The 25,897-nt window shown below is 41.1% G+C and overlaps 2 protein-coding genes and 1 long non-coding RNA gene across 5 annotated transcripts in view; 1 reads left to right on the top strand and 2 right to left on the bottom strand.

Moving 5' to 3' along the window:
* Positions 1-15,571, bottom strand: part of st3gal5 (ST3 beta-galactoside alpha-2,3-sialyltransferase 5) — a 39,026-nt gene extending 23,455 nt beyond the window's left edge. For both annotated transcript variants that reach the window (XM_085287735.1, XM_085287729.1), the window contains exons 1-2: positions 15,429-15,571; positions 934-1,040 (exon numbers count right to left, since the gene is read on the bottom strand). In XM_085287735.1, the coding sequence (XP_085143861.1) occupies positions 934-965 (32 nt within the window). In that variant the 5' untranslated portion in view covers positions 966-1,040; positions 15,429-15,571. The remainder of the gene's footprint in view (positions 1-933; positions 1,041-15,428) is intronic.
* Positions 1,367-9,163, top strand: LOC146581869 (uncharacterized). The gene is made up of 2 exons (XR_014893961.1): positions 1,367-2,169; positions 5,642-9,163. It is a non-coding gene; the product is annotated as an uncharacterized LOC146581869 (long non-coding RNA).
* Positions 15,572-16,521: 950 nt separating the features above from the next.
* Positions 16,522-25,897, bottom strand: part of polr1a (RNA polymerase I subunit A) — a 29,634-nt gene continuing 20,258 nt past the window's right edge. For both annotated transcript variants that reach the window (XM_085287660.1, XM_085287650.1), the window contains exons 33-37: positions 20,140-20,400; positions 17,749-17,949; positions 17,320-17,437; positions 17,065-17,229; positions 16,522-16,839 (exon numbers count right to left, since the gene is read on the bottom strand). In XM_085287660.1, the coding sequence (XP_085143786.1) occupies positions 16,739-16,839; positions 17,065-17,229; positions 17,320-17,437; positions 17,749-17,949; positions 20,140-20,400 (846 nt within the window). In that variant the 3' untranslated portion in view covers positions 16,522-16,738. The remainder of the gene's footprint in view (positions 16,840-17,064; positions 17,230-17,319; positions 17,438-17,748; positions 17,950-20,139; positions 20,401-25,897) is intronic.

The following is a 25,897-nucleotide window of genomic DNA, read 5'->3' on the forward strand; positions in this document are numbered from 1 at the left end:
TAGCGATATTGCGAGCCCTGTATCTGATTGAGGAATCACTCATCTTTGGAAAAGAGAGTTTATTACAGAGAAATGGCTCTTTCCAAAATAAAAGCTATACTATACGCTTCTTCTGGGCTATATTCTCAGCAGCATATTAAACATATCAGGTCCCCATAAGGAGAATCATGTGCTAACAGCTGTCTAAATGACTCGGCTAAAGTTAGTAGCATGCTTGTTGTTTTTGTCTTTGCACTAGGATGATGTCGGTGTAAATGTGCAGTCATATTCGTTGTGTTCCCACTAGTGCTTTCAGGTTAATCTCGTTGAAATGACCTTAACGCCACAACACGGCAAATCTCCGTTAACGAGCTACCGCCGATCGCTCCGTGCATGGGGCTGGACGGCCAACACGTTAACGAGCTAACTGCGCTAACACACTAGTTCCCACCCATGTAATTGAGCATTGCATGGCACATCCAACATACTGTTTTACTTTAGTCCATGACTCGCTTACCTTCAGGGTCATACGTCACATGAAAACCAAAATAATTCCAAACGCCAGATCTGAATGAGGGTGGGGGAGGTCCATGTTGCAAGGAGAGCTTAACTTCTGTCTCGCTAGCTTGCCCTGCGCTCTTCCTTCTGACGATGCTGTCTGTGTTGAGTACTCAGTGGATCTGCGCTCGACAGTGCAGCCTAGGCGGAGTAGTCGAACGCAGATTCACTGAGCGCTCAACACAGACAGCATCGTCAGAAGGAAAGTTGATAAAATAAATTACAAATGTTGTATTGTTCGATACATATGCGTACCAAACCGAAAGCACTGTATCGAACGGTTCAATATCGATACGAATATCGTTGCACCCCTAGTATTTATATATGGAGGACTTTCCTGGTCCTCCATATATAACCACCAAAATCATTGCAAGTCTTCTGTGTTCTGAATATCACCTGTGTGCTGCCCAGCGTATCTGAAGCCTCATGCTGGTCTCTCTGTTCTGGGACGTCTTCTGGTCTCTGCTGTAGACTGAAGCCCTCTGACTGTCAGGAGTCCTGACCTGCACACACAGGCATGGCCATTACCAAACATTGAAAACAGTGGATGTTCTATGCATGACTCGAGGTTTTGGTCACTTAAAAATACTCAGGTTTCCTGCACACAGACTTTACTGAGCATCTTCCTCAGCTCATTCCAGTATGAAGGTCACCATATGAGATGAATTAATTAGTGGACAAACACAGCTTTTATTTTGAAAGTTTAGTCACTAGAGCCCAGTATTGGCTATTTGCAGATATTTTGGTGTCTGCATTTATTGGGGGTCATATAATTAAAATTTAAGAAAGGAAAGAGGAGAAACACCCTTCAACTATGAGTGCTAATGTTAAGTCTAATTGTTGAATGTTGCCATTGTGTTTCTTAAATTTGTACAGTCTTAGTTTAAGCAGTAGGATCAAAGCCATTCCTTTGATCCTGACCACCTCTCCAGCCACTCTGTGCTGGGGGAGGTTTTATTGTAGATACATCCTAACTTGAAGATCTGTTTGATGTTTGGTAGAGCTTCCTACCCTTTGTATGGTTTCACTGTGTTATTTTTGGTAAACCATACATTGGGTGTGGGGGAAGACTACCCTCTTTATGACCAAGGATGTTGTTCCTGCTTTTAGGTTTTATGACCCTTTGACCAACAAACACACACACACACACATTCTCACATAACACACACACACACTCAGTGTATACATTTACATACAGTGCCTTGTCTTTGTAACCAAAGGGGGGTTGCAAGGGGAGGTGTTTTGTAAACTATTGTTTGAAGTTTGTCAATAAAAGGCGGCGAGAGGAGGCCACCAGTGTGGTCATTTCAACGTGCTGGTCACAGACGAGAGGCCTCCCTTGCGCAAGAAATCGAACGTTGTTGCCTTGCTTTTCTTTCATGGGAATAAGTCTTAGATACAGCGGGGTCTGAGTTTAGACCCAACATTTATTTGGTCCTTCGGAGCCGGAGCCTAACACATTGCATCCACCGAGGAGAGGGAGAGGACGCCACCGCAACGTCTGGGATGATTGACGTAAAGCCCTGGTGTTTTTGGCTTGCCACCAGGCCGGGAAGTTTGCGCCTGACCTCCCCTCGGGATGGATAACGATTGACGGGATCCAGAGACTCTTCCCATGAACGTAAACAAACAGTGAGTACAGAAGGCCTTAGAGAGCGTCTCTATAACCGTGTGAATGAATGTGGATCCTAGATACGCGTCACCGTGATTCTGCGTGAAACGTTTGAGTCCGGGGGAGCGCTGGTCACGAGAGCGCACGTGACCCAAAACAATAGAGAGCGGCTACGGGCTGTGCGTTAAACGTGAGTCCGGGAGCGCGCTAGCCGCGTGAGAGAGACGCAGGCTTCTCCGCCATTTGGGGCGTAGAGAGTTCTCCGCCATTTGGGGCGTGGAGAGAACCTAGGTTCAGAGTCCGGAATCTCCGCCATTTGGGGCGTTGGAGAGTGTCCGAAGGTTGAATTCTCCGCCATATGGGGCGTTTGAGAGTTTTCAACAGAGAGCGCTAGCTGTGCGTGCAAACGCAAGCGATAGGCCTATGTTGTGTGTGTGCGGGCCAGACGTGGTCTGCGTGAGTGTGGCTGATTGTTGTCTTGTAATGGAGAATAAAATGTGTAAGTCTGCCTTAGAAGGAGATGTAAAATTTATGCAGAAAGTTTTACCAGGCAGCACGCAGTATGTAGGTTGTTGGTGTAAGAAATGTGGATTTGAAGGGACATTAGTGGAAGTTAAGTGTAAAATGCTGGTAGAAAGAATAGCTGTAAGTGTAGCAGGTAAAACAGGTAAAGCGAAGCAGAGGAAGGAATTGCAGTTAGCAGTTGCTAAGTTGTGGCTGGAGCAGGTTCAGAAGAGGAGAGAAGCAAGAATGTTAGCAGAAAGTAGAGTCAGAGAAGAGCGTGAGAGAGCAGAAGTGGAGGAGAGATTAAAGGCATATTAGGAGCAGCATTGAGTCCAAGACAGACTAGGCAAGAGAGGAGACAGAAAGGAAAGAAAGTGAACACAAACGTTACAACTACATATCCATCCCTGACACAACACAAAAAAAAAAACCATATGGTGTTTCTGTAACAGAGTGTGAAGATGAAGAAAGTTTTTCTCCTGATCAATTCCGCGAGTGTGAGAGTGTCTGACGTCATGGTGTGTGTGAAAGGTATCCAGCTGGGGCAGACGTGATTCTGCATGTCACCTGCCCAGTGGACAAAAAGAAATAAAACAGTTGTGTGGATGAATGATAGCATGATGAGTGTTTGGTGTTTCTCAGTCTGAAACAGCTGTAATGCTATTTTCTGTTTTGGAGAAAAGTACGGTTAAAGAAAAAAAAACAGAGAGAGATGTGTGTTGTTTTAAGCAGTGATGAGAATAATGGAAGTGTGATGAGAGATGAACACAAAAACATACTGAAAATGCATTAACTATACTAACCCCACATGCATATACACATACAATGATACTCATGAGACCAGACAGCATCTTAAGCATGAGATTCTGTTTGTCATCTTGTCCAAGTCACTAGTAAGATGAAAGTGATACATAGACTAGTGGACTGAATATTATAGGAGGACAGATGGTTGCATTATAGAGGAGAAAGCAGAATGCTGATGAGAGGTCTTAAATGAGTGAGTTGAGTGAGCTGATTGTGAGTTTCTGGTGTGTGAAGAAGTTTTACCATGACACACATTTAGTTACATGAGAACTAAAACTGATTATGTGCTAAGACAACAGGGTTATGCTGTATGTTGTGTGTATGGCTGATTGGATGAATGTTTGAGATTAAACTGGCTGTTTGATTGTCTTTATTACTAAAGTTGAACCTGCCAATTGGGTTGTTACGATTTATCCCCCTGGCATGAAGAACACGTGTCATGACTTAAACAAGGCCTTTCTTTCCATTATTTTCTTTGATTTCTTTTATTTTCTTTCTTTTATTTTGTTACTTTCATGGTGCACTGAAAGTTTTGTTTGATGATCTCTGTTTGAGCAGATCTGCACGATTAGAATCGAAGCGTCGTCGAGAAAACTGTTGCAAAGTGAGCTTCCCCAAAATTAAAATGGGCTCTTATTTGGGACAATCAGGAAACAAGTTCCTGTCCAAAAGGATTCAACGAGGAAATCCAGTCTAAATTATTTTTCTTTTTGAAATGACGTTGTTTTGCTGAGCGTGGAAACGAATGCGACGATAATTTCCACAATTAGCAAAAGAAGGAATCACTGAGTGAATGAGTAAGAATTTTAAAATAAATGGGGAACTGACTGACTGACTTAACACCATTGTGTGAAGTCAACCCCCACTTGACAAAGGTGTGGATGTATCTCTGTGTGTGTCTCTGTCACAGGAGCAGAAAGATGATAGCAACATCTGAGGTTGCGTGATGGTTTAACCTTTTAAATGCCATTTTTATGTTTGTGAATCTATCAGAGGTGTGTTATTCATGGGCTTGTGGTACTCACAGAAGTTACTGTGAGAAAGTGTGTACACACCTGCGCAGTGCTAACATTTGCATTTTTTCTTACAGCATTGCAGTTTTTCATGTGATTTGATGATGTGGTTTTTAGCAGAACAACTGGTGGATGTTTGTTTCTTTATTTCAGGTTTTGTTTTCTTTGAGAGTGCATGTAGCATTCAGCAGAAGTGGACAAGTGACATGAGTAAAACAAATAAGAGATTACGATATTTATGGAATAGTTTATTATGGGCTCATTTGCTGGCCACTTTTGGACCCATAATAATATATGAGTGGAGTGACTTTGCTTAAGGGAAGTCACCGATTACATTAATGTTAACTGAGCACATGGGATGATCCATGTTTGAGGCGAATTATGGTAACAATAGGGATTTAATGATTTGAGAAAACCTGCACATGACACTTGTCTTGCTGATGCTGAATGCTTGTTACCCTTGTGATATACTTGTTTATAAGTGTGAAGTTTGATTTTACTTCCAGATCTTGTTTTCCAGGCCATGATGGTGAGTATGCAGGCTCCTGGTGGAGCCAGTTTTTAAGGCAGGGATCCAGGTTTGGTGAGTTGACGCATGAGAGTGTCCATGCGTCAAGAGGTGGGGTCCAGAAGTAACATTAAACAATGTTTTCTATTATTGTTGCAGTGAGTTGTGTGATTAGCTGTTTATTTACAAGTATTAAACCTATGCAAGTGGTGCATCCTTGTTCAGATGAGGCTTTGATGGCCTATAAGTGAAGTTCACTGATTATAATGTGGAATAACATTGAGATGTTAAATAATTTGGAATAAATTATGGGAAAACGTAGGAGTTTAATGAGTTTAGAATAAACCTGCAATGATACTTGTCTCTGTGATGCTGAATACTTTATTACTCTTATGATCTACAGTTGGTTGCGAATGTGAAGTTGTTTTAAATTTAAGACTTTGTCTTCTGTGATACAGGAGCTGGGAGCTAAACAAGCTGAACATTTAAGTGCTGATTAATGTTTTTATACAGGGTTACAGCTTGGAGTGAAGCTGCTCCAAGGGACAAACCCTGGAGATTGTTTTAGGGAGACTGTGCAACATTCTTGTACATGTCTCATTGGGGAGTTGACACATGGCGAAAGCCGTGTGGCGAGAGGAGTGTCATTTTTTCAATTTGTAGATGTCGTGAGATGCCATGATGAGAAGGAGTGACTGAGAGGATCGCCCACAAAATGGAACCTGAGGGAGCGTGCCAAGCTCCAAAAAGTGACAGCGCAGAGGAGGTCCAGCGATGGACTTGTGGTTCTGTGAACAGCACAAATGCAAGGTGACTGTAAAATAACTAACAGCACTTTTTCCACAAGTGAAGCCAGTAACTTACTATCCTAAAAGATTAGCTCTAGTTGCTCGTGCTTTACCTCCATGCGTGAGACCAGTATGTGCAGCAGCTTAAGCTGTACAATGTTTCAATAGTTTATTTCACCCTTTGACACTGTTAGTTCCACACGAGGTAGATGTTTACTATTGCAGACTAAACTTACATTTCTGTCACCTACAAGACACTTGTCTTTAATGTTACTGTTACTCTCACAACCACACATATTACCATAAAGTGGTGCAGAATTCTGAATCTGTCCAACCCTTTTTGCCAACGGAGGAGGGCACTTCTCATGAGTGTAGAGAGCGCGAGGAGAAGACGTGTAAGCTGAGGGATGACTTAATAGATGTGCCACTCGTTGAGGAAAAGGTTTGGTTTGTTGATGATTTGAGTTTTATAACAGCAGAGGGACAGACTAGAACAGGTTTTACTGTAGCAGACAGTGAGAGAGAGTTATCTATGTAGGACAACTAGCATGTTTCATGTTTGCTTGAGCAGCAGAGATGCTAGCTTTAACGGAAGCGTGTAAAGCTGTAGAGAGACAATATACACTGATAGGTAGTATACATTTGCTACTGTACATTTCTTTGTAGTGCAGTGAGTGAGACGAGGTGTGACAACCTCTACAGGGAAACCTGCAGAACACACCAAACTCTTGCAAATTCTGCTGGATGCAGCGTTATTAACCAGTGGAATTGCCGTTTGTAAATGTGCAGCACACATGTGAGGGAAAGATCCAGTTGCATTAGGAAAAGTTTTTGCAGATAAGATCGCAAAAGAGGCAGCTTTAGTTAAACATGGTGTTAACCTTTTATCAGTACAGCATTAGCAGACATGCAGGCCCACTCACCTACTGCAGGACAATAGTTGTGACTTACAGAGGGAGCAAGCTTGCAGGATGATTTTTTATCTGTGTGATACACCAGTACTGCCTAATAATTTGTATAAGACTGCTGCTATTTTGAGCCATTGGCTATGCCATGTCTCAAACAGGAGGGAGATGAGCAGTCGTTATACTCACTCTAGGATTATTAAATACTTTTAAAAAAAAGCTTTTTTGCAGAGAGAACTAATGGAACAGTAAAGTTAAGATTTAGGAAGACAGGCAGGACATGGTTAGACTGTATAGAATAAGTACATGAGGATTACTCCAACAGAGAATGGTCTGACTCTTTGAGATTATATATGGTAGAGCATTTAGAGTTCTAGTCTTCTGTAGTGATGATAGAAAAGCAGAAGAGAGAGCATATTAGCGGATTAGATGCTTGAAATGTTTAAAAGTAAAGTAGTCATGAGAACAAATGATCTGCCAGATGATTCTGTTTCTTCGCAGGAGCAGAGCCTGAAGTCTGGAGATTGGATGATGATAAGGCCATGGAGAGGAAGTGCTGGTCCAGTCCACGATGGGAAGGTCCATATCGGATGCTGCTGACGACGACCACAGCAGTGAAGATTGCCGGAAGGAACACTTGGATATATCAAGCGCACTGCAAGAAGGTGACACACATCCAGGCCAGCTCGGAGTAAGTGGCAGGAAGACCGGGAACAAAGGGGGGGGAAAGCCTCCAGGGCCCCTCGTCTCAATCCGGTGAAGAAACCAACTGAGCCACAGGTACTCATCAGAATGGCTGGGAATGTGCTGTGCATCTTCTTGTGCCTGTGGACCCTGAGTGGGATGACAGGGAGCGCACTGGGACAGAGCGAACCACACCAGGTACCCGCATGGGTTTTCAACAACTACTGGTGGCAGTTTAAGAACACAACCGCTCACATAAACAACGAGACCAATGGTTATGCTTGTGATGCCACTGGCTACACATTCTTCTGGACTGTGGCCATGTAGCATCACTGAGAGCGAGACAGTTTGTTTGGTTGCTTTAGCAACACATCCAGGAACACTGCCAACTTTTCAACTGCTCTGAACCTGAATGGAAGGTTGATTCACCAGTAGCTGGGAAGGTGAACTGCTCTGGTAGGACAGACCTGCTCGTCTGACTCAAAGAATATGACTTGTTGCAGGACATTATACAGTTAAACGAACTGGAAACAGGCCAAATGCCTATGTGTATGAAGGACAATGGATTAGCCCAAGTTGGAGATTAACCATGGAACATGGCAACATCACTTATTCTTTTGTCTTTTGCAAGAAGGATGTAAACAGAGAAGCCTTTTGTCTACATTTACATCATGAACACTTGAGGTTTTGAGCCAAGAAGATCAAAACAGCTTGATCCAATTTCCTTTACAAAGCTTTTTCTGTGGTGACAACAGGACAGGAGAAGAGTTGTAAATGCAGATAATTCACAAGTTGACTCTAACCCCCACAGGATGCCTACAGTGAGAAGATTTGGGGGGTTGATAGGAGTCAATAAAGAAGGGTGTTGACTTGCTGCAGCTTTGAAGTTAGCTGAGAGCCACATGGACAAACAATAAAGTCAACTGATGCATTTAAATACCTATGTCTATATACAGTTGGATTGTAGTGACACATGATTTTTGAGAATGATGATTCTTCTTGTTTGACCTTTGACATTCAGTTGTTTACTTGAAGAAATACATAATGAATTGCACGACAGGAGTAGATCCGCCACAAGACTGGATAGCTTGGTTACCGTCTGGTCCTTGGTGGCATCTTCTTTTGAAAATATTAATTCCTGTTTTTGAACTGTTGATACTGATTTGCTTATGTATAGGATGTAGTTTACTGTGCATGAATGAAATCTACACTGACACTGTCTAAACAAAGGGTGCATAAGTTGAAATTTAAGTATGCAATGACAAAAAGGAGGGAAATGTTAAGTCTAATTGTTGAATGTTGCCATTGTGTTTCTTAAATTTGTACAGTCTTAGTTTAAGCAGTAGGATCAAAGCCATTCCTTTGATCCTGACCACCTCTCCAGCCACTCTGTGCTGGGGGAGGTTTTATTGTAGATACATCCTAACTTGAAGATCTGTTTGATGTTTGGTAGAGCTTCCTACCCTTTGTATGGTTTCACTGTGTTATTTTTGGTAAACCATACATTGGGTGTGGGGGAAGACTACCCTCTTTATGACCAAGGATGTTGTTCCTGCTTTTAGGTTTTATGACCCTTTGACCAACAAACACACACACACACACATTCTCACATAACACACACACACACTCAGTGTATACATTTACATACAGTGCCTTGTCTTTGTAACCAAAGGGGGGTTGCAAGGGGAGGTGTTTTGTAAACTATTGTTTGAAGTTTGTCAATAAAAGGCGGCGAGAGGAGGCCACCAGTGTGGTCATTTCAACGTGCTGGTCACAGACGAGAGGCCTCCCTTGCGCAAGAAATCGAACGTTGTTGCCTTGCTTTTCTTTCATGGGAATAAGTCTTAGATACAGCGGGGTCTGAGTTTAGACCCAACAGCTAATGTTGCTGAATGCCCTCTGACTAGGGCTGCTCAATTAATCGAATTTTAATCACGATTACGATCTGGGCTTTCAACGATCATTAAAAATGACTGAGCCGATTATTAGCCCCTCCCTCATTTATCCGCGACACCTTAAAGGCCGGTCCGTAAAAATATTGTCGGGCATAAACCGGTCCGTGGCGCAAAAAAGGTTGGAGACCGCTGATTAAGAGGACCCGAGGGAAGCTCGGAAAGCTAAGCAGAAGTTATTTGGAGAGGAGAGTGACTGCTGTTGGTTGAAAAGAGAGGTTAAAAAAAACTTCAGTGGTGTTGCACACTATTTTATATTATTTTTTAAAGTCATTGTTAACCCTTTAAATCCGATCAGAGCAGCACGCTCCGTTTTGTGTAACGATTTTTAAATCCCTGTAGAACCTGAACCGTGTAAGCTAGCGCAATAATTTGTTTTGTATATGAAACCGGAGGAGTTGTACTTACATCTGATGCCATCAGCTTGTCCTCGGTCATGGTTTTCTTCCACATATAGCTTTGCAAAAATTGCATAAAAAGTGCTTGCAGGAACAAAAACATAATATTCCAGAAACACACTTTGCCGATCCGATCAGCTGTTCGTAACACTTCCCACAGTGAAACAGACATCAGCGCGAACTATCGCATGTCCGCCATTTCCTGGCCGAAACCGGAAGTGACGTCATTTTTGCGGAAATGTAGTTTTTTACTTGTAGGCCTTAAAAACCTATACTGGTCATGTTTGACTTTTCTGAATAGTTTCTGTGATGCTTAGAACTCAAATTGCACAGCTGGAAATAGTTTATTTTGATGCACCTGCTGTTTTCTTTGCAAATTTGCATCATAGGATTGTTTTTTCGTTTTTTCTGCAGTGTATATAAAAATTGGTGTATCTCCAAAATAAAACTATGAAGACACTCAAAATAAATTTCCTGTTGTTGTAAACTATTTTTTGCAACTTTTTTGTATTTAAAGTTTTAAGGGATAAACCTCTTAAATTTCTCCAAGTAGAAATATATGTAAAAAACAAAACAAAAACTATTTTCAATTTTTTTGTAGTTTATTGCACTTTTTTGCAATTAATGTAGTTACTATGGACTTAATGCATACATATTATTAAAATATGGGCCATAACAGTTGTATAGCAACTTGAAATGCTCCCACAAATGGCACTACTACTACAACATGTAAAAAAATAATATAAGCTCTGGCGGACTTGGTTCTATGGTAGGTCTTAAAGGGTTAAATAAATATCGTCAAATAATCGAGATCTCAATTTCAGTGAAAATAATCGTGATTATCATTTTTGCCATAATCGAGCAGCCCTACCTCTGACAGTCACACTCTGTGTCAGCAGCACGTATTTGGACCAAAAAATAAATCTACAAGAACACACGCACACACACACACTCAACCATGAAATTTTATGTAACATCTTATCAGCAAAGACTCATAAAGATCACATCATTTTTATGGAGACTAGCTGACAGTGTAATTACTGTAAGATAATTTGTTCCTTAAAAGCAAGCAAAAACAGAAGCAGTTAAAAACACTATATTAGTGTAACCTGTCACATTGTGCTCTAACTCCAACTCTTTAGTGCACTGTGCTCCACAGAACGTAGGCTTACCACACAGCTGTAACGTATTAACAGTTATTAACTTAAACTGTCACTTAAACTTAAACTGTCCTTTCTGTGCACTTTGTTTTTTAAACATGCATTAAATTAAAGTCGATTAGGTCAATTAAGCATTATAAGGCGGAAGGTGGGGGGTGGTTCCCTTTCTTTTTTGCTGGGAGTTGGCAACCCTATAAGTTAGGTTATTTAATATTTCTGCTAAGTTCTCTTTAAAATACCAGAATAGGAAGGATGGTGCAGCTTTAAGTTTATTAGACTGATCACTTTTGCTGAACTATTAAATATTTTGGGTGCAGTGTATTTTTTGCATGCAGGTGTAACAGAGTAGCTTTAGTTTAGTTTAGTTTTTTTAAACTTGAGTATGAACTTATACAAAATGCAGAAAGATATTAAAAAAAAACATTTTATTGATTATAAAATATGCTATATCGGTATCAGCAGATATTGAAATTTATGATATCGGTATCAGACATAAAAAGTGGTATAGTGCCATCTCTACCATAGAGTGAGATCAACCAGACTGCATTAACTCAAAACACTCCTAGCCTTCCCTATTTAAGAAGAAGTTTCTAACACATTATGCTTTTAGCATGTACAGCACTTTGTGAACTCTGGTTTTATGTTAAAGTGCTTTATAAATAAAGGTGGTATGGTATGGTGGTACATTAAATGAAAAGAAAGGCAACTTTGGAGATTCCACTCATTGTAAAACAAAACCTTATAATTCTGAGTCAATGCCGAGACCATACACATAAGAACAAGAAGACACCACAACCGAAGACTGCCGGGAAAAGTGGGTGAAGAACTTATTAAATAGGAACCTCCCTGAAACTGAAAAGAAGAAGCTAACCAAAGGACTCAATTTTGCCATTTCTCCACCACAGCTCCCCATAGTGGACCTCATCACAGGCACAGAAACAGCGATACGTATTAATAAATGAATACTTCCTATGAACAACACCTATGAGCCCTTAAGACAAGACCTCAGAAGCAACTATAAAAATAAAGTCATCAGTTTGAGCGGTTTCACTGCATCCTCGGTATCTACAAGTAGGCATCACGGGGCTGTGTGGATTCAATAATACAGGGAGTGCAGAATTATTAGGCAAATGAGTATTTTGTCCACATCATCCTCTTCATGCATGTTGTCTTACTCCAAGCTGTATACCGATATCATAAATTTCAATATCTGCTGATACCGATATAAATCCGATATAGCGTATTTTATAATCAATAAAACGTTTTTTTTTAAAAATATCTTTCTGCATTTTGTATAAGTTCATACTCAAGTTTAAAAAAACTAAACTAAACTAAAGCTACTCTGTTACACCTGTATGCAAAAAATACACTGCACCCAAAATATTTAATAGTTCAGCAAAAGTGATCAGTCTAATAAACTTAAAGCTGCACCATCCTTCCTATTCTGGTATTTTAAAGAGAACTTAGCAGAAATATTAAATAACCTAACTTATAGGGTTGCCAACTCCCAGCAAAAAAGAAAGGGAACCACCCCCCACCTTCCGCCTTATAATGCTTAATTGACCTAATCGACTTTAATTTAATGCATGTTTAAAAAACAAAGTGCACAGAAAGGACAGTTTAAGTTTAAGTGACAGTTTAAGTTAATAACTGTTAATACGTTACAGCTGTGTGGTAAGCCTACGTTCTGTGGAGCACAGTGCACTAAAGAGTCGGAGTTAGAGCACAATGTGACAGGTTACACTAATATAGTGTTTTTAACTGCTTTTGTTTTTGCTTGCTTTTAAGGAACAAATTATCTTACAGTAATTACACTGTCAGCTAGTCTCCATAAAAATACAGGAAATGCAGAATTATTAGGCAAATGAGTATTTTGTCCACATCATCCTCTTCAAGCATGTTGTCTTACTCCAAGCTGTATAGGCTCGAAAGCCTACTACCAATTAAGCATATTAGGTGATGTGCATCTCTGTAATGAGAAGGGGTGTGGTCTAATGACATCAACACCCTATATCAGGTGTGCATAATTATTAGGCAATGTCCTTTCCTTTGGCAAAATGGGTCAAAAGAAGGACTTGACAGGCTCATAAAAGTCAAAAATAGTGAGATATCTTGCAGAGGGATGCAGCAGTCTCAAAATTGCAAAGCTTCTGAAGTGTGATCATCGAACAATCAAGCGTTTCATTCAAAATAGTCAACAGGGTCGCAAGAAGCGTGCGGAAAAACCAAGGCGCAAAATAACTGCCCATGAACTGAGAAAAGTCAAGCGTGCAGCTGCCAAGATGCCACTTGCCACCAGTTTGGCCATATTTCAGAGCTGCAACATCACTGGAGTGCCCAAGAGCACAAGGTGTGCAATACTCAGAGACATGGCCAAGGTAAGAAAGGCTGAAAGACGACCACCACTGAACAAGACACACAAGCTGAAACGTCAAGACTGGGCCAAGAAATATCTCAAGACAGATTTTTCTAAGGTTTTATGGACTGATGAAATGAGAGTGAGTCTTGATGGGCCAGATGGATGGGCCCGTGGCTGGATTGGTAAAGGGCAGAGAGCTCCAGTCCGACTCAGACGCCAGCAAGGTGGAGGTGGAGTACTGGTTTGGGCTGGTATCATCAAAGATGAGCTTGTGGGGCCTTTTCGGGTTGAGGATGGAGTCAAGCTCAACTCCCAGTCCTACTGCCAGTTTCTGGAAGACACCTTCTTCAAGCAGTGGTACAGGAAGAAGTCTGCATCCTTCAAGAAAAACATGATTTTCATGCAGGACAATGCTCCATCACACGCGTCCAAGTACTCCACAGCGTGGCTGGCAAGAAAGGGTATAAAAGAAGAAAAACTAATGACATGGCCTCCTTGTTCACCTGATCTGAACCCCATTGAGAACCTGTGGTCCATCATCAAATGTGAGATTTACAAGGAGGGAAAACAGTACACCTCTCTGAACAGTGTCTGGGAGGCTGTGGTTGGTTGCTGCTGCACGCAATGTTGATGGTGAACAGATCAAAACACTGACAGAATCCATGGATGGCAGGCTTTTGAGTGTCCTTGCAAAGAAAGGTGGCTATATTGGTCACAGATTTGTTTTTGTTTTGTTTTTGAATGTCAGAAATGTATATTTGTGAATGTGGAGATGTTATATTGGTTTCACTGGTAAAAATAAATAATTGAAATGGGTATATATTTGTTTTTTGTTAAGTTGCCTAATAATTATGCACAGTAATAGTCACCTGCACACACAGATATCCCCTTAAAATAGCTAAAACTAAAAACTACTTCCAAAAACATTCAGCTTTGATATTAATGAGTTTTTTGGGTTCATTGAGAACATGGTTGTTGTTCAATAATAAAATTATTCCTCAAAAATACAACTTGCCTAATAATTCTGCACTCCCTGTATAGTCTAATACAACACATCACACAGACCCATCGCTGTCCCTGAATTATTATTCAACAACTTCCTGAATGAAAATGTATTCCACCCAAACCTCAGCCTACTTTTTTCTTTTGTGCATCTATCTCTGACTGCACGAAATGTCCAGAAAAGTGGACATCAAACTCGGAATACTATGCTGAGAAACAAAAATACAAATGTGCAGATCACAGTTGTCTTTTCCTGCCAAACATCTACAAAACGCTTTGTGTAACTGAGTGGCACATGATCAACTCTCTTACCAAGTCTTGTGATACAAGATACATCCTCTTCATTTACACAAGGGTGTAACCTGCGGTTGTCTTCTGATAGGCGCAGCTCTCTTATACTTATCACTTCGTGCTTATGTGCCAGAAGCTAACTTTTCCCCCCCTCAAAATACTATTTAGACTCTAACATCGAAATTTCGACTTTATTCTCAAAATTATTCGTAATATTTTTTTCTTAATGCGGTCCCATTGCTCCCTCGTATTAAATCAGTATGAGTGTTTACTGCATCCCTGCTGCCGTTAAGTGGTAAGAACTCTAGGGACAGATTAAGAAGCCTTTTATAAATGCTCGGAGAAAAGGCCGGGGCGGCGGGTGTCTGACACAGTAAATGTGGCCTGTGAAGGTAAATGATTTTATTGCTCCGAGTCTCTTAACAACCGGCCTACCAGCCCTTGAAAAAGTAAAAATAAAACAAAGCTAAACATTTTTGCTTTTCGTAGCTTCGGCTTTCTCCTTCTTTGCTAACGTCTCGCGCACGTAGGTCTGTCGGGACGATCCTGCGCAGAGCCGAGGATTGTGGATAAATGCGCCATAACGTTTTTACAAACGCTGTATAATTAAATTCCGCTAAACTGCGTGAAAATATCACATGGATAATCAACTGCTTATTTACAAGTAACGCAAATATTTTTAATACAGCGAAGCTTTTGTAATAGGACAAAAAAAAAAGATACAGCATCAGCGGCCGACTGTTAATATCGGCAGCTTCAAAATGTAGCAAAACACTGACCAGCAACGAAGGCTCAAGTCAGCTTACAGGTTGACCATTGTGTCCATATCGAACCAAACTGTATTTTACACCCAACTGCTGACGCCTTTCAAACCAGCTTCTACTGTTTCGCCTCATTTCGTTATGACTCACCCTTCCATAGATATCCACGAGCGGTCACGGCGCATCCTTCGCACGAGGGTACATTATCACATCTCGAGATTCTGCAGCTTTATCACACCACCTTCACTGGTCGGTCCTACCGCAGGAGACCAACCAACCAATCAAATTGCGTAAAAGTTCCCATCATTTCCGTTCTTTCGTAATAAAAGCCTCCCAACATTTCAGTGTCCCGTTAGCGCTACAAGCAACGGTAGCTGTTTGCAAAATTTGTCCACAAAACATGTTGTAAACTGAAATGCACAGTAAAATCCGTTAGATTTACTCTTAGAACAGTAGTAATGCAGATTTATAAATCGAGATAAATACACAGAACCAACTTTACAGGTTACACAATAAGGTTTAGGATAAATAAGCCAGAGATGTAAAAGTGTAAATAAATCAGGAGAGAAACAGTAGATACATTTTGTCTGGGTGCAGGACTGGATCAATGCACCCAAGTCACACTGGACTGGTGGACTGTGACCTCGGAATATTTTCAACACACTAACTATAGTTTTTCTGGGTGAGCTTATGCTTTAAAGTACACACTAATTACTCAGCCACCTACACATTACACATGCAGGAGCTGCTTACTCATGGACACCCATATCATGACGCTCTAGAAAGTTTGGAGTCAGCAGTGACGGCGGTTTTTGCTCACTGTGTGCCTCAGCACTTGGTGATTATGCCAACTTTAGTCATCTTGGATGACCTGTTGCACTTCTTAATCATTATCTCTGCAGTAACAGATATTTTACAGACTGACAGTAGCATCCTGATAGAGTACGGCCCTTGAACACAGTGAGAGCTTTAGAATGACACACATATGTTTGTAAATCTAGACCTCAATTCACTGAAAAGACTGACCTCTGTTCAGAGTCTTGAGCTTGAGCTAGAGTAAGTAATCAGATTCATCTTTTTTTCCTTTACCAAACGAACTTAATAAAGACACTCTGGACCTGCTCAAGGCCTGTCTATAATGCTGAATGACTATTGTTGTGTTCCCAAAAACATAAATTGATGTTGTTTACAATTCAAACAGTCAGTCCCAATACTGTCACAAAATACATACATAACAAAAATACAAAATTCAATATTCCTTTTATTAAGAAATGAAAACAAAGTGACTTATTCCATCAGTTTTTATGTTCTTTTAATGAAACGTTGCAGCCTGGAAGGCTTTTGCTAAAAGGAAATAAACATATTTACTGATGCATTCTGTAGAGGATGTAAGGAGCCTGCAGACCGGATCAGCTGTGATCTTATCACATCATATCTAACCACTGTCAGCATCTCTGTCTCTACTGCAGAGGCTGCTTCAGTTCAAAGAGTCCTGTTCCACCTCTGACTACTTTCCCCACCACCAGGCAGGCTGAGGGTGACACTAGCTGATCATGTGATCCTGAAGGGGGAGGGGGGGGGGGGGGGGGGGAGAGGAAGAAGAAGAATACTTTACTTAACAACAATGCTGAAAATGTATTTCTATACATTTACTTCTGACTAATGATCAAATCCGATTTAGTACATAGAAAAAACAAAGAGCCTAACGCTGGTAGACCAGTAGCGACCCTCGTAAACTGTGATTTCTCTTCAGCTTTCTATGCTTTATCAATGTTGTCATCCTTACCTAGCATGGTGGCCTGCTTGAGGAATTTGTAGCTGGTCTCGAAGGTCATCTGCTGCAGAGGAGAGGAGTTGGACCGGATTGCGTGTCGGTTCAGTGGCTTATATACACCTTCATAGCACATGTAGTCTGCTACCAGTGATAGATGTCTGGGGTCAACTTCAATACCTGGAGAGAGACGGAGGAAATCTGAGTGATTCTGAGAGCTTTCCTGGTTTGGGGTTTTTTGAGTACGAGTCTAAATAAGAGCATGTTTACCATAGACAGCAAAGACATTTTTGATCTCTTTCTCTATGACCTTCAGAGCCACCTCAATTCCATATGTCTTCGCCATGGCGTGCACCTCATTGGAGTACAGTCTGTTGATGTCCAAGATCTGGAGGAAAATAAATAGAGCTGCAGTGTTGGGACAACTGAAAACATGCAGTCTGGTAAGACAGAGCAACACAAATACAATAAGAAACTGCAGAAGCCTTTCCAAACTACAGAGGCGATATCGCCACAGTTACTCTCTGTATTTCTGATCGGACCAATCAAAATGTAGCTGGAGGAATCTTATCTGTAACCCAGCAACTTGTAACTCTGACCAGCTGTTTACCTTCACTTAATTTAGAAAGGCTTGCAGATGTGCAAAAAAACAAAAAGCCACCCTTATAAGCACGGCATTGTTTCAATTTCACCACCTACATCACTGTACTTGAAGATTTCATGCATGTTGATTCCCTCAGTGTTCAGAACGGTTTCCTTTTCTCCGGTCTTTGTTGTCGTTTCGCTGAGCAGGCAGCGCGTCAGGCCCTTGGTCTCCATGATGACGGCATTCTGGGCCAGCGATGTCAGCACCGAGGTCAGATCAAAGTGCACCTTGCTCACAGGTAATGCCAGGTCAACCTATAAAGGAGACAGATGAGAGTTAATCTACTTCCTGTAGCTGCATACCTTAGCGTCATGCGTGTCAGTGCAATCGCAATACGTCGTAATTTCCAAAAGTCCTCAATTATACAAAACCCAGGCTAAAAACCCCACAAGGATCAATGCACAGGTTGTCTTCTGGAGGGAGATCGTCTTTCACACCAATTGCGCAATTGCACACTGCTGGCACGGTGTCTGTGCACAGAAAATCTGTGTTGCGCACAAAAAAAACCTAACCTGAATTGAAATTAAAATAAATACGTTAACAATTCTGTTTTGCAGTGTTAGTCAGTGAGTGACTGAACGATGCCACCTTATCCCATAGTCCAGCCAATGATGCGATTCACATTCGTATATACGCAGCTAATCAACGTCGTTGACAGGCTATGACAGCGTCCTTATGTGCCGACACCGGTGTTTTAGCTGGCAAAGTGGCGTGGCTGATGTGGAGTGAAGCCACGTTAATGACAACGTGGACAACGGTTGGAGATGTGAGCAGGACAGACAGAACAATTGACGGGAAAAGTGTGGACTTCATACCAGTTTCTAAATTGTGTTGACCGGCCACGTAAAACCAGAGTAAGGCATTCACTTTTGGCTCACTCTTTCTTCACTTCCACACGGGGCGGCAGCTGAGGTGAGGTTCTATTTGGGTTTTATTTTTATGTATTGTTTAAGGGAATGAGTAAATCTGTTTTCCTGTTTTCTTTCAGCTGTGGCAGTCCATGTGTGTCTTTGTTTCCTTCCTTCTTTGCCTTAATTATTTGAGAATAAAAGGAGAACCCTGAGAATAATTCTGAATTAGATGGCTGCTTTTTCTTATTCTAACCGGATGAGCCCATGATGCTGATTGCTTCAGCCCTGAACCTTCCTTCCTTCAAAACAGTTTTGTTGTGTGTGTCAGAACAATGAGGCGACTGCTGAATGTTACAGGTGTTACAGCAGTGATACATCTGCTGCTGTAATCAGGTATCAGGCTGTTGTTCTCCTTTATCTCATAGTGGACACAAATTATTTTTTGGAGTGGCACAAATAATTTGTGTGGCATCAAATTTGATGCAGAACAGCTGATTGTTCTGTAAATAGTTTGAAATGTTTATTTAAAAAAAAACGCCTTCGCTGCATTTTTAGGGAAACAGCTGCAAAAAACTTTGTTTGCAAAACTCAGTTACTTTTTTGAAGAAGTAACTATATAATTAATTGCCCAGCATTGGTCATTATTTACTGTATTTTGCAGACAGAGTTACAGACTCTCTCCCAGACCACAGACTCATAATACAAGTCAGAACTTTATTTTTTAAAAAAAGAAGAAAGTTGAGTTTTCAAAATTGGAGTTCAAGTTATTTTTACTTCCAAGTGTTAACATACTACACAGGTCATGAACAAGATTTTTTAAATTGTCATTGTAAGTGGGCTAAAGCAGTTAATTAGAAGTAGTCTAACATAAATGTAAACGCTGTAATTTGATTATTTTAATAAACCATGTAACTTGGATGGATTCGATGCTGGCGTGACCACAGTGCTCATGTCTGCTGTTGCTCACAGTGGTCCACAGTGGGTCGCTCAGGAAGTTTGTGATGTTTGCTCAGACACATGCAATATTAGAGGGAACATTGTTTCACACCAACCCTCTGGACTACCATCCACCACTCTTCACTGTGGTCTTCAACGTCCTTTATCCAGTACATTCACTGTCCTCCTCTGCACATGTCCACATGTTTTTAGTTTTTATTGTGGCAAAACTCATCAGTTACTCCTGCAGTTTAGACATGAACGCTGCAACCCACAAATCTACCAGTTCATGCATTCACAGCAGCCACAGTAAGAGCCTTTGTAGCCTTCCTCTTTTCAAAGATGGCACCTGATAATGAATGCTAATGACGTGTTATCTTACAGTAATTACACTTAGGAAGGAAACTTGGTGAGAAATGTGCTTAATTGTACAATTTATGATTTCCTTCCTGCTCTTCTACGCAAACTGAGTGAAACTAGCATGACCAGAAGTAGAGGAAACAGTTGCTCCTGAGGGCCAAACATCTTTGCCTGTGTGTGTGTGTGTGTGTGTGTGTGTGTGTGTGTGGGTGTGGAAGCAACAAAGTGAGAGCCATCTCTAAGAGAAAGTCAGTGTTCATTTTTCAGAATCTACTACTCTGACATGCACACACTCACCTCACACCAGAGTTCATGCTTGTGGTCATAGCTGTATCTCTCTATGGCTGCGTTTGACTCCAGCACAGAGTTCACTCTCATCTCACTCTGCGACTCTGCTCCTTCCACTCGTTTTTCTCCCTTCTTCCTCTTCTCTGTTCTCCTCCCATTAGCCTGAGGCTCCTCCACAGCGTTTGTCTCCTCCTCCGCCTCTTCCACGCCCTGGTCCTCTTTATCCTCTGGGTCATCGCCATTGTCTTCCTCCTCGCTTTCATAGTCCACCTGCAAAAAAATGAGCCTGCTAATCTTTCTGGCCTTTTGGTAACATATTGAACAGGAAGCACGTTTCTTTGTGAAATAAACTGATATCAAACATCAAACAAAGGAGCGCCCATTTTAATTTTTAAAAGAGGCAAACCTTAAATCAAACTGAACATATCTGAGAATGAAAGTTAATCACGGACCACAGAAACCTCAAGGTGCACGCCCTCACAGACAGAAACGTTCCACCGTACTTCACTGTCTGCACTCCTTTGCCTTTGCATATGATGTTGATCATCTGACAAACCAGAGGAACCTGACACTGAGGGTTCGTTGTGTTAAAGCACATATGTTAAAAATGTGTTTAACACATGTGCTGCATTGGCTCAGATACAACACATTGTGTGAATTTTGACACGCTGTTTTAAAACAAAACCCACGCTGTGTCCAAATTCACGTTCAATGTGTCCAACACATTTTGTGTGTCATTCTTTAAACACATCCTTTGTAAGAGTGTATGAGTCTTACAAGTGTGGCGCATATTATAAACATATAAAACATAAAAAGTACTGAGTGAAGATTAAAAATGGCATGTGACAGACAGCGCTGCTTTTATCAAGGAATTCTCAGAATTTTTAACAAACATACATTCAAACTATAATATGATAATTTTAACCGGTGATTTTAACCTGCACATAGATAATCCTTCTGACCCTGCAGCAAAAGAATTCTTAAACATTCTTCACTGTTTGGATTTTACCCAGCACGTCACGCAGCCGACTCACAACAGAGGACACACTCTGGACCTGGTCATCACCCATGGGCTGTCCACCAGTGTGTCCTCTGTTGTTGACTTGGCTGTCTCTGACCACTACTGTGTGTTTTTTAACATCACCGGTTTTATTCAGCGGGAGACCTCGGTGCGAACTGTGAGGAGGCGCTATCTAACCTCTGAAGTGGCTGCAAATTTTACCAGGGTTTTAGACGAATGCCCCCCTGTGATTTTACCTGCACCCTGCGATCTGATTTTTAATCATTTCAACAGCAAACTGAAGAAAAGCCTTGACTCCGTTGCTCCACTCACCACCAAAAAGATTAACGTAAAACACGTATCACCCTGGAGAAACGAAGAAGTCAAAAAACTCAAAAGAAATTGCAGGGCAGCAGAAAGGAGATGGAGGAAAAATAAAAATACTATCAACCATCAAATATTTTGCGAGCAACTTAAAATGTACAATAATACATTAAGGAATTCAAGAAATTCATACTTCGCCAAAATAATCAGTAATAACAAAAATAATCCCAAGGTCCTCTTTTCCACCATAGATCATTTATTTAACCCTGATTTTAACAGCTCCCAAAGAAACCCCACAGACTCACTCTGTGAGCAGTTTGCAGACCACTTCAGGGGAAAGATCAGCGCCATCAGATCTGATATTTTATCTAATCGCGATATGATTGTAAACACATCTGAGGGCTCGATTGTACCTGAGGAGACACTGGACAGCTTTGTCCTGGTTAATGCTGAGAACCTTCAGAAGGTTTTCTCCACAGTGAGACCCACCACATGTCTTTTAGATCCAATTCCTTCTTCACTCCTTAAAACACTTTATGGATTTTTTGAGGCTGAGCTTTTATACATGATGAATTGCTCTCTTCAGTTGGGTGTCTTCCCTGCTGCCTTTAAAACGGCGGTGGTGAGGCCCCTTCTGAAGAAGAGCAATTTGGATTGTAATGATTTTAATAACTACAGACCTGTATCCAACTTACCATTTTTAAGTAAAATCTTAGAAAAACTTGTTTTTACTCAGATTACTGATTTTCTCAATGATAGACAGATCCTGGAGACATTCCAGTCTGGATTTAGGGAGAACCACAGCACAGAGACTGCTCTCCTAAAGGTTTTAAATGATCTTAGATGTAACTGGGACTCCCAAAAGCTCTCAGTCCTGGTGCTACTGGATCTAAGCGCAGCCTTTGATACAGTAGACCACGCTATTCTTTTAAACAGACTGAAACACATGGTGGGCCTCTCTGGTGCTGTACACAACTGGTTCACTTCCTATCTCTCTGACAGAACTTTTATGGTGAGTATGGATACATGCTCCTCTAAGATCCATAGAATGACATGTGGTGTGCCTCAAGGGTCGGTTCTAGGCCCTGTACTTTTTAATTTGTATATGCTCCCTCTCGGCAGTGTCATCAGGAGGCATGGAGTGAACTTTCACAGTTACGCTGATGACACACAGCTGTACATCTCCGTGTCTCCTGATGACACCAGACCAATGGATGCCCTTTTTAACTGTATCTTAGATATACGATCTTGGATGGCAGAAAACTTTTTACAGCTTAACCAGGACAAAACTGAAGTTTTAATCGTCGGTCCTGAGGCTCAGAGAGAGAAACTCTTGTCTAAATTACAGGCATTTTCACTATGTCCTTCGCTACAAGTGAAAAACCTGGGTGTTATTTTTCACTCTGAGCTTGGTTTTATCCCACATGTTAAACATGTAGGGCTGCTCGATTATGGCAAAAATGATAATCACAATTATTTTCACTGAAATTGAGATCACGATTATTTGACGATATTTATTTAACCCTTTAAGACCTACCATAGAACCAAGTCCACCAGAGCTTATATTATTTTTTTTTTTACATGTTGTAGTGCCATTTGTGGGAGCATTTCAAGTTGCTATACATCAATACAACTGTTATAGCCCATATTTTAATAATATGTATGCATTAAGTCCATAGTAATTACATAAATTGCAAAAAAGTGCAATAAACTACAAAAAAAATTGAAAATCGCTTTTGTTTTGTTTACATATATTTCTACTTGGAGAAATTTAAGAGGTTTATCCCTCAAAACTTTAAATACAATAAAGTTGCAAAAAAATAGTTTACAACAACAGGAAATTTATTTTGAGTGTCTTCATAGTTTTATTTTGGAGATACAGCAATTTTTATATACTGCAGGAAAAACAAAAAACAATCCTATGATGCAAATTTGCAAAGAAAACAGCAGGTGCATCATTTTACTGTGGGAAGTGTTACGAACAGCTGATCGGAACGGCAAAGCGTGTTTCTGGAATATTATGTTTTTGTTCCTGCAAGCGCTTTTTATGCAATTTTTGCAAAGCTATATGTGGAACGAAACCGTGACCTAGGACAAGCTGATGGCATCAGATGTAAGTACAACTCCTCCGGTTTCATATGCAAAACAAATTATTGCGCTAGCTTACACGGTTCAGATTCTACAGGGATTTAAAAATAGTTACGCAAAACGGAGCGTGCTGCTCTGACCGGCTTTAAAGGGTTAACAATGACTTTAAAAAAATAATATAAAATAGTGTGCAACACCACTGAAGTTTTTTTTTTTTTTAAACTCTCTTTTCAACCAACGGCAGTCACTCTCCAAATAACTTCTGCTTAGCTTTCCGAGCTTCCCTCGGGTCCTCTTAATCAGCGGTCTCCACCCTTTTTTGCGCCACGGACCGGTTTATGCCCGACAATATTTTCACAGACGGCCTTTAAGGTGGCGCGGATAAATGAGGGAGGGGCTAATAATCGGCTCAGTCATTTTTAATGATCGTTGAAAGCCCAGATCGTAATCGTGATTAAAATTCGATTAATTGAGCAGCCCTATAAACATGTAACCAAAATTGGATTTTATCATCTAAAAAATATAGCCAGAGTCCGCCCTATTCTCTCTCGGGCCAACACAGAGATGCTGATGCATGCTTTTATTACCAGTCGCATTGATTACTGTAATGCCCTGCTCTCTGGTCTTCCTAAGAAGAATATTTCAACTTTACAACTTTTGCAAAACTCGGCAGCTCGTGTGCTGACGAAGACCAGAGGGCGGGCCCACATTACACCGGTTTTAGAATCGCTGCATTGGCTCCCCGTGTGTTTCAGGATCGATTTTAAAGTTCTTTTATTGGTTTTTAAATGTCTTAATGGTCTTGGGCCTTCTTATCTCTCAGATCTGCTTTTACCATACGAACCCTCGCGGACCCTGAGGTCCTGTGGTACTGGCCTTTTAATTGTCCCTAAAGTCAGGACACATACTCACGGAGAGGCAGCTTTTCAGTGGTATGGTCCTCATCTGTGGAACAGCCTGCCGGAGGAGCTCAGGGCCGCAGAGAACGTACATGTTTTTAAGAACAGGCTCAAGACCCACCTTTTTAATTTAGCTTTTACTTAGCGTTTATTTATTTTATGCTTATTTATTCTATCCTGTTATTCTATTATTAATTTAGACTTTACCTAATATTTATTGATTTTATTCTTATTCATTTTTTAATCTTCTTACTCTATTTATATTTATATTGTATCCTGTTTCTTATTTATTTTATCATTTTACCCTGTATATATCCTATTGTGTCATATCTCCAGTGTTTCCTCAGAGGGCGCTCTCTGCACCGGGGCTGTGATCGACTGTGGCTGCGGGGTCTCTGGGGGTCCTCTCAGCCTGGTTGGGGGGCTCCTTGGCCTCCCTCCTGCTGTGTGCCCAGCCTGGAGGCTGCGGTCTGTGACCGCCTCCCGGTGCAGACGGCTCCCTGTTATAGTGTTTCCTCACTTGGCTCATGCGAGCCCAGCCCAATTTTTACTCTTTAAGTGTGCGCGTGTGTGTGTGTGTGTATGTGTGTGTGTGTGTGTGGGGGGGGATATGTGTGTATTCACATCATTTATGTTAATGAGAGTGTGGGGAGTGAGTTGGAGGGTGGGGTGGGCTGCTTTTAACTATGTAAAGCACTTTGTGCTACATTTTTTTTTTGTATGAAAAGTGCTTTATAAATAAAGATTGATTGATTGATTGATGTGACATTTCACCTCTGACCCCGCCTTCAGATCTGAAGGCTAGAGTGACAATAATGTTATACAGCCGTAAAACTATATTTCTTGCTGCTATTGTTTGTACTGACAACATACACACGGGGAAGCACATGTTCAAAAGAGCACATTACTTTGGACGTCTGACTTTTTCTTCAAGGTCAAATAAATGAAAATTACTTAGGAAATGATACTGATATATGAAGATTCCCATGTGACTTCTGACCTCATGTCTAAGTTTCACATCTGTTGTGTGTTGTTTTCGATCTGGGACAGTTTCCAATTTCCTTGTACTATTGGCCTGGGTGTGACAGTGCAATTATCTTTCTTTCTTCCAAGCTGACCCCAAAATGTGTTGTGTCTTTAAAGCAGTGTTTCCCAACCACTGTGCCGTGACACATAGGTGTGCCGTGGAAGATGATCTACTTCCACCTGATTAGTACTCTAAGCCAGAAGTTCCCAAAGTGTGGGGCGCGCCCCCTAGGGGAGGCGCAGAGCCATTGCAGGGGAGGCCCTGTATGAATTAAAAAACAAACAAGAAAAATGCTTGGACACTGCTAGCATAATGGACAGGTTTTTGACGGGGCTCCCACAAAAACTCAAAGCAGAAGATGAAGCATCGTCAAACCAACTTCCTTCCAAGCCAAATACTAGAAAATATGATGAAGCATATCTTTCCTTT

This window comes from Mchenga conophoros, linkage group LG2 (genome assembly GCF_057382185.1).
Source record: "Mchenga conophoros isolate Kocher_MC1m ecotype Shallow Benthic linkage group LG2, M_conophoros_male_GT1.1, whole genome shotgun sequence".
Classification (NCBI taxonomy): Eukaryota; Metazoa; Chordata; class Actinopteri; order Cichliformes; family Cichlidae; genus Mchenga; species Mchenga conophoros.